This window comes from Trichechus manatus, unplaced genomic scaffold (genome assembly GCF_000243295.1).
Source record: "Trichechus manatus latirostris isolate Lorelei unplaced genomic scaffold, TriManLat1.0 scaffold00034, whole genome shotgun sequence".
NCBI classification, from domain to species: Eukaryota; Metazoa; Chordata; class Mammalia; order Sirenia; family Trichechidae; genus Trichechus; species Trichechus manatus.
The window spans coordinates 18,709,878-18,725,561 of record NW_004443970.1 but is presented as its reverse complement, the minus strand read 5'-3'; the positions used below and the strand labels follow the sequence as shown (position 1 = coordinate 18,725,561).

The following is a 15,684-nucleotide window of genomic DNA, read 5'->3' as shown; positions in this document are numbered from 1 at the left end:
TATCTTTTAGATAACTTCTTTCAGTTCCATTATGACTAATATCTAACCCAATGCCTGGCAAATCCAAATCCAATGTTAGTAAAATAAGCTGAATGGTTTTCTAGGAAAAATATGGGGCAATTAGTAGTAAAGCAGAATATCCTGAAAATTCAGTAATGGTTGAAAAAGCAATGGGATATAAAATATTCAAGAAAAATTCTAAGACAAAACATCAACACACTGGATTATCAAAGTAGCTGTTTTATATTTTGTAAAGTATTGTGGCAAAAGTCAGAAACACTTCAAAACCTAAAACTCTTCTCTTTACTCAGTTTATCAGAAAATTATGATAAAAAAAAAACAACCAAAACCCAACTGTAAACAGAATGTGTATTAACTAAAAATTCCTGATTGTATTAAAATACTTTAAACAGAGTCAAAGTAATAATTTTACTTATGGCATTGGCAATTAGCAAAGTGGCAATATAAAGCCCATATAAAAAAAGAATATTATGTTGATGAACTGATTAGTTTCTATATTAAAATATCTATCTTCATTTTATCCAGTTCTTACCAAATGAAGACTATGGACATGTACTTGAGGAGACACTGATCTCACATGTTTCCCCAAATTCATAGTAAGGTATTTTCTCATTATGATGTGTAATATAGATAGTACAGCCTCCTGAACTGACTGCTTCCACAGCTGTTCTTAACTCAACATGAAAGAAAATCTAATATACAGACCAAACAGAATGAAATCATCTTTGGCTTCAAGGTATATACCACAGTGTTCTCTTAAGTGTTAACAAAGCACTTAAAATTTAATTTAAATTACCCTAACTTAATGTAAAACATAGAGAAACCCTTGCAGGCAACTATGTAGAGTGGTGTTTCTGAATTACGTTCCCCAAACTGTGTCCTGTGGGATACTAACAGTTTAAATGGTAAGGCCTGGGGAATGTGATTTAACATGCTAACAGGGCACTGTGACTTAAGAAGAACAATAGAAAGAACTGAGCATTGCCCAGTTTGACCACTGAACCCTTTGCACATAGAGCATTTTGGGGGACTACTATTCCTTGGAATACATCTTTGGAAATGTTTGTATACTGGAAATGTTTTACTATCAAAACGATTTGGAAAATCATTCACTTTTGGTTTTACCGTTAATGATAATTATGATTTTGAACAATGGCACATGAAGAAACTCTACCTCTAAACATTATATTAAAATGCTTAAGGATAGCCTGTGCCACGCATTGCCTCAATCATACAATTTTAAAAGAACATCTTAAGTTAGGCCTCAGAAAGTGTAGTAAAATGTTCAAAGCAGGATCAAAGGAAGATGCATTGTTGTAGTTGAAGAACTATACCAGTTAGTTGGAAATCAGCCATCAGTTATAAACCTGTGTCAAAACCAGAATCCGGAATGGGGAATAAAGAGTGTATATTCAGTCATTTCTGTGGACAGAGTTAAAAAACAGGACAAGCTGCTAAACTGAACTGTTTTCAGTCATCTCAGAATTCAATACAAAGTGTCTACTTCAATTTCTAAATTTTTATGGGAAAATTGAAAATGCCTTAGGATGAATACTATTAGTATAAATGCTTCAAGTTCACATTAGTTTATTTTAGCCTTAAAAATTCTCTGAGATGTTCAAAATCAGCTTGTTTACATCCAGATATTTATCAATTAGGAAAAGATACATATCACATACTTGTTTTGGGAACTCAAGATACAGATATTAAAAAGCTTTATATTAATATTTTCAATACCCACACTCCATTTTGGGCCTTTGTCACCTCAAAAATCATCTCCTGTAACTGGTTATTCACACACCCCATTTTGCCCCAAAATCTATACTGTGTGCTACTGTTTGAAAGTCTTTTTAAACTCCACTATTCACAAAATAAAGGATATATTCTTGCCTCGATCTCTTTGTCCTTCTGTTATACCCTCTTGGTGAGCCCCAAACCAAACGAAACCCATTGCTATCGAGTCAATTTTGACTCATAGTGACCCTATATGACAAAGTAGAACTGCCCCATATGGTTTCCAAGGCCGTGAAACCGTCTTTCTCCCAAGGAGTGGCTGGTGGGTTTGAACCGCCGCCCTTTGGTTGGTGGCTAAGCACTTAACCACTGCACCACCAAAGCTCAACTACTTTAAAATGCAAGGGTCCACCTTTCTTCAAGCTTATCTCCTGGCAGCTGAGATAAAACTACACAGCTGTGAAGTCATGTATTTCTCAAGACAGCTCTTACCCATTCTCCACAAATATTTGAAACCTCATCTATATTCCTCAATCCCACCGTTACTTTACCTCTTCTTCATAGAAAACATAACCAAAAAACTATAATATCCTCAACATTCTGCCCATGAACTTATAAACTCATTTGCATCCCCACATAATTTTTCCCACTTCCTTCATGTTTTAAGAGAGATGTGACCAAGTCTAACCTTTCTAACGATGCTTCAGACCCTATCCTCAGTAATCAGCTCAGGAGCTTCACTCCTTTTCCACTGCTCCCATCTCATTTTTGTATCTTCAACCTTTCATTCTCCACTGGTTTCTTTCCTCTGGTATATAAACAACTTTTTTTTTTTTTTTTTTAATACCTGCCTTCAACCCCAAGTCTTCCTTCTGCTACTTCTCTAGGAGTGCTCTCTTATATCTCACTGAATGCTACTACCATCTAACCAGATGCTCAAACCAAAAACCTAGATTTTATCCTTTATTCCTCTACTCTCTAAGACATAATGATTCTGCTTCATTGATCTCTCTCAAATTTATCTATTTGCCACCTTTACTGCCACTACCCACCCAGTGGCTCTGTGGAAGAAAGTTTTAGTGATCTGCTTTGGTAAAGATTACAGCCGAGAAAACCCCACGGAGATGTACTAAGTAACACACGGCTGACAACTGGACGGCAGCCAACAACGTTAGAGATCAAGACATCTTTTCATTAACTGATGTTAACCTCACAATTTAGAGTAGGCTTCCCTCAGTAGCTTTATGTTTCGCCATTCCACCACAATCCCTCATCTATGATTTCGATTGTGAACTTACTACAGTGAAATTACTCAGTGTTACAAAGAAGCCATGCTCTCTTTTGTCCCAGATTTTCCATATGTAGTTTGCTCTGCCTGAAACATTTCCTTCTTGACTTCTAACAGGCCTGCATACTTCAAGCCTCAGCATAGATGTGACTATACAGGAAAACTTGCTTAGTTCCCTATATCTGGGTTGTTTATCTCTTACATGCTCCTACAGTCCAAATGTCGCTCCTACCATAGTACTCATCTGTCTGTTGGGACTACCAATTCACTCTTCTCTCCTCATGAGATGGTAAGCTCCATAAGAGCAAAAGGCATGACTTTAATCATTCTATCTCCTGGCACACACTTAAAACATAAAGTACACTCTATTTAATGAATAAATAAATGATGTAGGTCTTGTTTTCTCACTTAAATGGAAAGGGAACTTTTTGAATGTTCCACAGTAGGGTCTCATTAAGTATTTGTTGAACTGTGAATATGATGGTCAAGAATTACATTTCTTTCTCCTTCTCTCCATGTCTATACTTGCTATACAGCAGTACAAATGTGGTGAAGTATAAATTGTAAAACTCCTATATATTAAATTATATCTGGATAGTTAATCTCAAAATGTATAAAAATAAAGACATTCATGGTTTTTCATCAAGAGAGATTTCATAATTTACTATATACATTGCCCTAGAAATTTTTCTAGAAAAGTCCTGTTGTTACAAGTTTCCTTCAAGTCTCCAGTTGCTAATTGAAGAAGAAACACATATAAAACTAGTAATGAGTTTTAGCATCATTTTCAAAAACGGCAAAAAGAAGTATGGAATACCAAGAATAATGAGGAAAAAAAAAAAACACTTTAAGAAAACATTTAAAAATCAGATAAATATAACAAATGTTGCTATAAATACAACTTTGTTAAAAAAAAAAAAGAAATTCTTGCTGATTAAAAAAAAATTGAAAAATAAAGAAGGAAAGTTATCAGTAAAAGATAAGTAAAATTTTAAGCAGAACAGGAAATAGTACCAGTAGTTTAAAAAATGAAAAAAGGGTAGGTAAAAAATGACTCTTAATATGATACTTAAAAATTTTTAAATATCTCAAAAGTATTATGAAATTAATTTGAAACAGCAATAATAAGGCATCTTCCATTTTACTTTTCTAGGATGATGTCATATTTACAGGGTGAAGAATCATATTAAAATAAATTTTATACTTATTCCTTAGGAAGAAACAATGGTTAAGAAGCTGGAAAGACAAAATATGGTTCTGTTGTAAAATGAATTAATACAAACTACCTTTGGTAAACTGTAACAAGCATGAAATGAGGATGGGATAGAGAATTAAAAATGAAACTTTACACCTTACTCTTTATTCATGACAGTTTTTTAAAATATGTGTGGGTATTTTTAGGTGAATTATAAGTTGCTTTTTTTTGTAGTGGCTGTTTTTAATCATTATCAAATTGTTTACCCTCTTTTCTTTCTCACAGAGTATTTATTAATGATGTTATTTTTGTTATAATGTAATCCTGAGGGCAAGAGACAAAGGATATTCTTTTTAGTTTTGATTTATCTTTCATAAGACTACTTTGACCACCTTTATAATTGAGCATTAGATATCACTGAAGTGGGTAAATTTTAAATTATTCCGTTACATAGTTAACTTTTGGGGGCCATAGTAATTTAACCTATTAAAACTCTAGAGTTTAATTACTGCTTTTAATATTGGTTTTAGCTTTTAAAAAGGGTAAAAGGTAACAAAAATAAAACCAATAACACCCTAAATCCCCCAAAAAAGTTTCCCTAAAATGTGCAAAGTAATACTGAAGTTATTTGATAAAATATCCTTAAATTTCTAAATGTAACCTGGCACCCTTTCATGTCAGGGAAGTATCAATAAGTGCTATTACACTCCTAAACATCCCACATCATCTAGCATTTACTACTAAGCACAGGTGGAAATGGCTACATTGGCAACCGCAGTGCTCACATCCAATTTTCGCTAGGTTCTGAGGATGACAGTCTCCCTGAGGCACAAAGGTCTTTTCGGCACTAAAGGTCATATAACTGAGTAAATAAAGCACACAACTACTTGCTGAAGTAATTTCAGTTTGCATTCTGAATTTAGCATTACCTTAACAATTACCTGTGTATGACTCTTTCTCCTTTATTAGGCTATGTGTGGAAAGGAATGCTCATCTTTGTATCTGTGGAAACTAGTTCAATGTCTAATATGAAAAAGAATATTCAACTAGTTTTTGATTTACTGAGAAAAACATATTGTTCACATGACACTTTTCAAATTACCTGTGTCCTAAAGTGGTCCCAGAAGCAGCACCAAAAGGCATGACAGCATAATGGTCAACATGAGACTGAGCTCCTAGGCCTACTAGATATGATCATCTTTATCAATTTAGTCTTTACTTCTTTTACATGGTCTTATTGTTATTTATTACATTATCAAGAGTATAAATATATCTTAGCCTGTAGTGTAGTAGTTAATTTTTAGTTAATTACTGGACATATTTATCTGTCAGAGTCAAATTGTTTAAGTTTTAAGTTAGATCTATCAAATTCAAAAGGAGAGAATATTTTACATTAATGATATGTTTAGAAGCTTTCTGTCTCAACTTAGCAGATTTTAATATGCTTGAAATCCTGGGTACATTAAGACATGGGGAATGGTACTGGTATATTTATACTAATGCCATCGAGTCAATTCCGACTCATTGCGATCCTACAGGACAGAATAGAACTGCACCATAGGGTTTCCAAGGAGCGGCTGGTGCTTTCGAACTGCTGACCTTTCAGTTATCAGCCGAGCGTTTTAACCACCGCACCACCAGGCACTTCACTGGTTTATGTAGCAGCACCTAATTTCATGAGTTTCATACTAGGTGCCAAGAAACTAGGTTGTCCAAATATTTTAGAAAATAAAACTGGATCAGTTGCTCCTTTTCCATCAATTATACTTGACTCAAGGCACCTACAATGAAACTTTAAAATTAAGGAGAGAAAAACTTACCTAGCTGGGATTTTGAATAATAGTTTGTCATTTGTCCACTCTTGCAAGACTGTTGTTTATGTCTTTTTGTTGACATTTCTGTGGTCTTCCAAGGTGGTCTTTTTCTTTTGCTCAATTTGCTAAGGACTACAGAACTATCAGAAGGATTCTTGTCATAGTTAACGTATTTATTTAATTTACTATTGCCAAGTTGGCTGGCAAACTTATTGGTAGAAGGATTATTTGCTTTAGCATTTTCTATTTCTTTAGATTGTTTTTTCAAGGAATTTTGCCTAGCAGAATGGGATCTTAAGGTAAAGCGCTTTGATTCTTCTATATGAGTCTGATGATTACTTCCACTATCAATAGGTTCAGGAGAGTACATGATTGTATTTAACTTAAAAGTATTTCTGTGTTCAAGATAGTTGATCTTCCTCAAAAATATTCTACAATCTTTTAAGGTTTTTGACCTCCAATTATTTGTACATACATTTCCTAGTTTTGTTCCCTTTTCTTCTTTTTGGCTGCAATTTGTTCCATTCTCCTTTGTTTCTGACTTAAATTTATTCTCTAAACTAGCATGTGTTTTGAAGCCAGGCATTGCCTGTTGCAGGAAGTCATCCCTGATCTCAGGTGGCAAAATAAACTGATTATCTACTGTGCTGCTTCCTTGGAGTGGGATGTCAACGTTTGTTCCTTCCTCAGTCTTATTTAAAAATTGGTTCTGGCAGAAAAATCTTAAGTTTCTCCTTTGAGAGTTCCAACCAACCGTTTCACGGTTGCGCAGCTTTCTCTCTCTTCTCCACCTTTCATGCTGCAACTTTTTAAACTCGGTCCTTTTTAATCTTGCTAGTGTTAAATTACTTTTCGCATGTAAGACAGGAGAGCTAACCATTTTATGCAATATATGCAATTTCCCTGCTGATTTTGAAGGAGAGGATAGTGCAAATTTTTTAAAGTGCTTTCTGAAGGGGCTAGTATTAAAATCAGAATGCTTGGTCCCTAATTTAATTTCCCTGGTATTTATTACCTCCAAAGGGTTTCGAGCATTTGCTTTTCTAACTAATGAAAGAGACTGCGTTTCTGTCGTTTGCATAAACCAGGTACAGAGTTCATTTAAGTCATACTTTTTCTGAAAAAGCATTTTTACAGGTGAAACTTGAAGTTCCAAAAGGCAGGTTTCCAAAGGGTTTGCTGTTTTGAAATGATCATTTTCAATGTGTTCTCTTTTTTTATAAACACAATTTTCAGCTTCATCTCCACTCACTTGCACCCAAGCATTTGTTATTTGCTCAAATCTATTGTTTAATTCCTCTAATAAAGAATCATTTGAAGTAGAAGCCCACCACCTGAGTAAAGGGTTTGATGAAATTATAGGATCCATGGATACTTCCGCAATGGGTATTAATTTGTTATCTTCCAAACACTTTCTTGCATTCCTTGAATTTCTAGCTCCTGAGGGACCTTTGGAAGCTATTTTTATCCTTGACTGCCTATGTTTTTCCTTCCGGCCTTTACTTTTCTGCAAATGGAGTTTATATGATTTATGGAGCTGAGCATTTCTATAAATAAGAGATCTAGAAGATGCTAATGAATGTAAAAAATGCAGAGCTTGTTTTCTATCCCTCATAGAGTGTCTCAAAGGTATAGGAGCAACCATACTTTTTGATCCATTCTTTAAAATGTCAGCGTCAGTGTGCCTTGTTCTATCTATTTTACTACATCGGTGATCGTATTTTTCTTCAGGGAGATTTTTTCCTAACATATTCTCCTTTTCTAAAGGAGGTAAGCAGCTGCTAATACTTACTTCTCTTTCCTGAGGTGAAATTCTATTAATAGTCACAGATATGCCAGAGATTTTCACTTTTGCAGGTCTACCAGGCTTCCTAATTACTGTCAAAGCCTTCTGATTTGGTCGAATAATGTTCTTGGAAAGGTGAGGTATTACAGACTTGTTCTTGATAGGTCTAACATATTCATAGCCAGACCCCAAGATTTCACTTTCAGTAGTCAAAGCTGATACAGCACTTACTCTTTCAGCCGAGTCAATTTTATGATCTCTAATATGTCTCAGACTACTATATTCAGTCGAAAAATCAGCAACATTATTGTTTAAAGACATAACATTGTTTATGTTTACATTTCCTTCAGAAACATATCTTTTACTTCTTCTTGACCGTCCATAAATAACAGTTACTGTAATACTCTTTTTGTAAAGACCTTCTTTTACTTCTGATATGAGTGATTCTGGGCTTTTCTCTTCAGCATTAGAGGCCTCATTTTCACCAATAGTGATGTCTGTTTGATCAGTTTTAGGTTTTGGTGGTCTTCCAATTGGTCGCTTAATCTGTTTCACAACTTGGGGACCTATTTTTTTAGGTCTACCTGGTTTTCTTTTAAAAGATGAATCAATTGCACTGCTTGAATTTTCCTTAGGTTCTTCTTGTGGCTTGTTACTATTCGTATCAGCTATATACATTGTAGAGGATTCTGCAATTTGTTTTGCACAATTAAATTTGTTTAGTTCTCCTTGAGGAGTGTCAACACCATTATGATTAGAACTATAATTCTCAAAGTTTGCATTTGGGATACCCTTATTTGTTTCTGATTTTTTTTCAATTACATGACGGCTCAGACTCTTTTCAGAAGGAAGATCAATATTTGATTCTGATGTACCAACTGAAGTTAAAATATATTTGACTGCTTCACTGCTTTTAACCTCAGATAGAAACATGAGTTTGACAGGACTAGAATAATTGGAAAAAGAGCTTTCAATTCCTTCATGTTTTGTTGGTACACTTTCAACCCTAGAAATCAAGCTACCCGTATCTAAAACAGATGACTTTTTCAGATTATCAAGTCTTTTATTATTCAAATCCATTGTAGGCACGTGACTGCTTTTGATAATATTGCTGGATGCCAACACAGGTTTTGATACACTCTGCTCTTTGCATGTCATTCTACTCATGTTAAGAGTCATATTTCTATCAGCATTTTGGTCTTTACCATGGGCATCATCTATCAATTTCTTGGAAGTCTTATATCCTTCTGATAATGGCTGATTATTATTCCAAGACTTTTGGGCCATATTAATTGTATCTTCCAAACGCTCGACAACAACTTGTAAATTAGAATGCATTGCAATTTTGTTTAGGTCTATATTGTGTGAGCTTTCAATTTGAATATTTTTCACTGTATCTTTTTTTGGTATGGATTCAGATACTCTTTTAGCCTTAGGAGATTTTTTAAATACATAATTATTTGTCACATAGATAGAATACCACCCTGGAGGCACGATATTTCGTTTAGTTCTACTCAAAAGTCCAGGACCATCACTTTTCGAAGGAGTATGAATGTTCTCTAATTTTGGATTCTCCCTATAATTCTGTATTTTTTTTCCCCCAGCTGCAGATTTCTCCCGTGATTTTCTTTTGCTCATTTTCTCAGGAGTTGTTTTAAAGTTTTCTGAAAATGTGTCAAAAGTCAAGTTAGTTTCTAAACTATGAAGAGGTAGTTGCAATGATTGTAATGTATAATCTCGTGAAAATGATGTTTCCGCATGATTTTTATCTTGATGGCTTTTAAAATTTTGTAAAGAAGCCCTCTGGTAACGATAGGTTTCTTCTTTGTCCATTGAAAATCTCTCACCATTGCGCATAGATTTCCTTGATTTTTTTTCAGTGTATCTTTTTCTTATAAAATTTTCATCAAGACTAGCCAGTTCTCTTTTTAACTGTAAAGACTGCCTTCTAAATACGGGTGAATCAGGAGAGTTGTGCATTGCAAACAGGGTTTCTTGCCGCTTTTGAAATCTTGTCTGAATAATTTTACTTTCTACTTTTTTATCATGTTGACTCAGTAATTCCATAAAACTGTAATCATTGGCCTTTGCATTGTGCAAGAGAGAGGTTATTAAATTTCCCAATTTTAAATCATTATCTGTATTACAATCACCACTAGATGATTTCACAAAGTTTGTCATATCTGTAGTTTCTATTAACTTTAATTTTTCATTAATACGATCCATTAAATCTTGAAAAATTAAACCGTTTTCACTTTTTTCCTGATTTGTATTATAATTATTGCTGTCTCCCAAGAGCAAAGAATCAGAGTTAATGGATATTTTAGTTTTATATATTTTACCTTCATTATCATCCTTGTCACTGCTGACTTCTGCTGGTATGAGAGATGGAGGCTGGTTAATGTTTGTTTCAAGTTTGTTATTTTCTAAGGCTGAAAATTTTGAAATAACATCTTTCAATTTTTCAAATTCTTCAGTCTGTACAGGTGATAATCGTGGAGGTGAGGGACTTCGAGATCTACACACGTCTTTAAGATTGATCGAAACATCACATACTTCCCTTGACAAAGGAGGAGTATGACAGGCTGATTTTGTAGGGTGAATGTTTGGTAATGGTCCAGAACAGCACCTGAGAGAATCATAACGGTCTGAAATTCTTCTATTCACTACTGTCTCAATGTGTTCAATAGTTACAGTTTGGCAAGATAAACAATGTAAATCTTTGATACAGTCTGACAGAGGTGCTAACCCAGGACTTCGTCTTTCATTCTGTAAACACCCTCTTTCTGCCAGTCTATATTCCCCACAACTACAATATAGACCACGTAAATCATCCTCAATTAGGGGCTTTTGAGATTCTGAAGACACAGCATATGATGTATTACAACAGCAAACAGAAGCAGCATTTTGCTCTTGAACTAGAATTTTCAACATAGCCAAAATTTGTTGCTGGTGATGTATGCACAAAGATTCCAAAACTTTGCTTAATGCTGATTTTTCTTTTTCCATTTTAGTAGCTTCCTCTGAATTTGCATCAACAGTTGAACTAAAAATAAAAATCAAACAAAAATAATAAATTACAGCAAAAATACCAATAGTATAAGGAGTTTTAATCTTAACAGTGTTTGAACAAAAGAGATTTTGGTATTGCTGGACTCCTAACTCCTACATTGTTGCAATAGTGACCTCTTGATTATTGTTTGGCAAAAACGTAATGAAGCACTGATAATAATTAATTTCTTATGATAAGGCGTATGAGTCAAAGCAAAGCCCTATTTTGTAATATGAATGCCGATGATTATACGCAGGATTATACTTACATATTGATAATGTTTAGTGCTTTGGATATACTAAGAATATTTAATGGAAAGTGCTTCAAAAGAAGTTAATTTTTTTTGCAAAGTGGACATTTTATAAGTTATTTTTATGATTAATAATCAGTCCATATTAGTGCAAATAAGGGAATTAAAATGTAGGAGCAAAAATCTTTCCTATATTTAAAATAGATATTTTTCAAAGTAGTAAATATAAAAGTATTAATAAAAGAGAGCTATGCATAGTCACAAGAAAAATTAAGGGATTTAGATTTAAGATAAATGACAAAATGTCTTCACCTAAGGTTAAATCATAGGCATTTTAACCTAATAAGAAAATTAAAATTTAAGCTATTTAAAAATACAACCTATTTTTAATAGATTTTAAATACTAAATTAATTATATCAAAACTAAAGGCATTACTTACCTAATTATTTAATTTCAAATGCTGGAAAATGTCCCACTGCAGAAACTAATATGAATCTAACTTTAACTAAGACCCAGGATTGCTTAGCAACCAACATAGAAATCTACAAAAAAATTTTTTTAATCCAATGCCAGCAGTAAGAAAAACAAAACATATTAAAGAATTCTGTTTCAGAAAAGTATCTATTTTAATTAAACATATCACCAAACTCTGTACATGAAACTAGCCTTCCACTCATTTTTTAGATTTGTTGTAGTTAACAGTGCCCAGTTTCTAGAAATTTTATTTAGGATTGGAATTGGGATATGCTAATTATGAACTGCTACTGAACAAGGTATTTTATTTAAATAAAGACTTATTATGTATATTAAAAATTAAAGAATTTTCTTTTAAAATGAAAAGTGGAATTAATCTTTTATTCTAGTCCCTAAAATTTGCTTAATCTATGTCACAGAAAAGTATGCAATACCCCATTTACATTTTGTAAAATTAGATTATTTGACTAACAAAAACATCAAAGCAAATCTGGAACATTTGTAAAAATTTTTCTGGAAAAAAGATAACTTTGCTAGATTCAACCAAAGTCTCACTAAAACTAGCTAGCATGTAATTTGACATCAGGAAGCTATCACACAAAATGAGAAGTTATGAAGTTACTTAAAACCTTTTGAAGTCCACTGCCACTTCCAAACAGATGAAGACAGGACATGACTCCAATAGCCTTTCCTTTTAGAAAATATTTTTTTGTAAATTTTATCATGGCTGGGAGAGTAAAGTGACCTCCAAGAGCCATTATTAGAAAATTCAAAAAATATATGTTGAGAACAAAGGTATGGGGAAATGATAGCTATCAAATATTAAGATAAGTGATAACATACTCTTTTCCATCAAATTAAAAATTATAATTTTCACATAACTGAAAGAAAACACAAAAAGTTAAGCGTACTCCAACAGTTTCCTTAAAATTATGTTGTCACCTATTAAGTAAATCTGTTAATAATTAAAAAGAGAAATTACATGTTTCTTAGATAATATCTTGTACTGTATTTTAGAGATTAATATGCTAATAGTTCCTAAAACGCTGACAGGCTTTTTTTCTGTTAGTAAAGTCATGTATAAAATAAAAATAATCAAAACTAAGACTAGTGTTAAGTATTCTGAGAAACGTTATAATTTCAAGTTGATAAAATTCAAAATTATTATAAAAACACTGGAAGATTTTGATATCCCCTTTCTGACATTCCAAGGAAGTTTATGCTTCAAAAGTTTTCTTACTCAGTTTATTACTTAAATTAATGAAATTCCAAATATACCACATCCCATTCTAGTGCTATATAAAAAATTACTTAATAAAGTTACCAATTAAATATTTCAATATTAGATTCATATCTAAGTTCTTACAGAACTCCACCATATACTTAAATTTGGTTCATTTTTTTTCTTTTCCATACTTCTTGCATGTGAGAATCTCAAAGAAAAATCTATCATATAACCAATTAACAGGTGAATACACATAAAAGTCTCAAACCTAGAGTTTATTTCCAAGTGATGGTATAAAGTTTCTAAAATTCTATTTTTCATAGATCCCTTGTTTTTAATGTCAAAATTTTTTCTAACCTTTTCCTGTTTATCAACTAAAACATCCTGCCTATTTTCTGCATATTATCCATTTCACCCATTGTAAGTCTTGTTGTTGAAATATTTCTTCAGAAAATTTCTAACATTAATGTTAATACAACTGCTTCCTAAAGTGAATCAAAGAAGTCAGTGTAGTCAGTCTTTTTCTTTGCTTTTTTTCTTCTTTTACTGAATGAGTAAATCAATCACACACCAACAGTGTTGTAAATTTATGTGCAAAAGCATTGAAGTGCTTTACTACAAATTACAACCTAGAAACACATTAACTGAACAATTAAAATTCATACAATCAGATTTAGATATATAACAACACAAAGTAGAAACAGAATTACAGTACATTTACAACACAAGACAGATACATGAATTCATTAGAAAATATTGTAATAAATAATTCGTGAATTATAGTGCAATTGATTTATGCATAAATATAACTAATTGCCTAACAATCAGTTTATATTAACAGAATCTGTCAAAATCAAGGCAGCCACAGAGTTTTACTAAATTACTGAGACAATGGAAATACTGCAATTAAAAAACAAATACAAGTATTTGTACTGTAAACAACTAAAAAATCAGTCTCACTAAAGTTAGTATACAATTTAATATAAAATTGTCATTAGCTACCAGAAATGGTTTAAACAACTTTACTGAGCAGTAGTTCTAAAAACAGAGGCACTGTTTTTTCTTTTCTTTCTTTCTTTCTTTTTTAAGTATAAAATATTTGAGGAACATTCAAATAAGTAGAAAGCACATAAGGGTTGCTTTCACCTTCATTAAAAATCTGCTGAAACTGGATTTTTCAGAAAACTGTCAATAAGTAGTAACTGGTAACTAAATTTATAAAGTACTTTGAAAGTTTAACGTAAAGAATATCTTAATAGGATCACTGGGGAGAAGGGGAACCCATAAATTTCCCTGCCTTTCCTAGTTTGAATAATCAAAAGCTAATTCAATAATTAGAAACATTTTGTTTCTTTTAAAAGTTATGGGTTGATCATTATCTATAGACTATCAAAAAATATTTTAATTTGCTAATTCTGACCAAAAATAAATAATACAAGTACTAAAATGCTGCAAATTAACTCTAATATTACCTATAAAACTACTGATCACTGTGAAGTCAATAGCAAAATGATCCCTGATTTTATGAATCCTGTAAAGGTTTTGGTCAGGTCATCTTTTAAATGATATAAAAGTGTTCTGTAAGTTTCCCTTTACTATAAACTTCTCAATCAATTTAATGTAAATATAGTGTGAGGAATAAAAAACCTCAATACAATATAAATATTATGTAATGCATTCAAGCCCCCAAAGTTTTGAAGTAAAATTCTGTATAAAGAGGTCAATAAAATCGGTTTGAAACTTTCACTTTAGCTTTAACTTTTTCAATGGGGAGAGGGGGAAATATATTACATAATCCAAGTTCTGGCCCTCACAAAATATGGCTTAATTCTTTAAAAAGAAAGATGACCCTGACATCTGCTGTTTTGTAATCTATTATGTATATTTTCTTGGGGGAGGGGAGGATCAAGAGGATTCATATCCTAGTATGCAGATAACATTAACAGCTGAAGAGGGCTGAAAATATATCTAAGAGACCAAATAACTACTTGGTGGTATAGTTTCTCACTCTTCAGTTTCTTTAAAAATATGTAAGCAGTTTTTAAATTTAATAGCTGAGAATCTCTTTAGTATTACATGTATATGTGATTATTAAATACACACAAACACAAGTGTAAGAACACAAGCATTTGACAAGGTGCACTTGTTTTTTAAAATTCAGCTAGAAGTATTCCTTTTGGATTTAGGAAAACTGGCTTCGATGATCAGAACCTGAATTCTAACAGAGAAAAGGGGCACTCAGAGAATTCTGAATATACAAAGCAAATCCTCATCCTTTCCATGGAGGCACATGCTTTAATTGTACCACTAAAACTGCATACTCCATAAATCCAACATGGAAACTCTGAGCTGTACTTTAAAACTGCTATATAAAAATGACTGGTCTCTCTTAGGAATCTAATAAATGTTAAAATGTACTGCCCAGCTTCTAAATACCCAATTAATAGAGTTTACATTAATGAAAGTTCAAAACAGCTTTACTGTTAAATATTTGTAAATCTATTCAAGACCCTGAACAAACTGCAAATTTGGTTATTAGCAAAATGATAATGTATCGCCCACCAAAATGAAATCTGTAATTCATTTTGATAAACTGAAAATGTTTTGAAATGTCACAGCAGCAAATATATTAAAGTTACACTGAGGTTTTTCAATAGTAGGAGTGTGTCACAATCCTTAAAATTTAAAGTAGTCATAACATCAACTAACCAGCACATTTAAACCAAAATTACCATTCTCGAGCTTTTTCTGTGCACATTATAAACATGCTCTAAGTTGCATTCCAACTTTTCTTTTCTAACCTTACACATTAGCTTATTTTTCAAATGAAAAATGAAATTAAAT

At 32.5% G+C, this 15,684-nt stretch overlaps 2 protein-coding genes across 2 annotated transcripts in view; both read right to left on the bottom strand.

The window, feature by feature from the left end:
- LCORL (ligand dependent nuclear receptor corepressor like) overlaps positions 1-15,684 on the bottom strand; it is a 210,617-nt gene that overhangs the window by 17,054 nt on the left and 177,879 nt on the right. The window lies entirely within an intron of this gene.
- On the bottom strand, positions 2,570-15,662 carry LOC111820333 (uncharacterized). Its single transcript, XM_023730246.1, has 2 exons — positions 11,581-15,662; positions 2,570-10,884 (listed from the first exon to the last, which is right to left on the bottom strand). The coding sequence occupies exon 2, from the start codon at positions 10,845-10,847 to the stop codon at positions 6,039-6,041; it is 4,809 nt and encodes a 1,602-aa protein (XP_023586014.1). The 5' UTR covers positions 10,848-10,884; positions 11,581-15,662; the 3' UTR covers positions 2,570-6,038.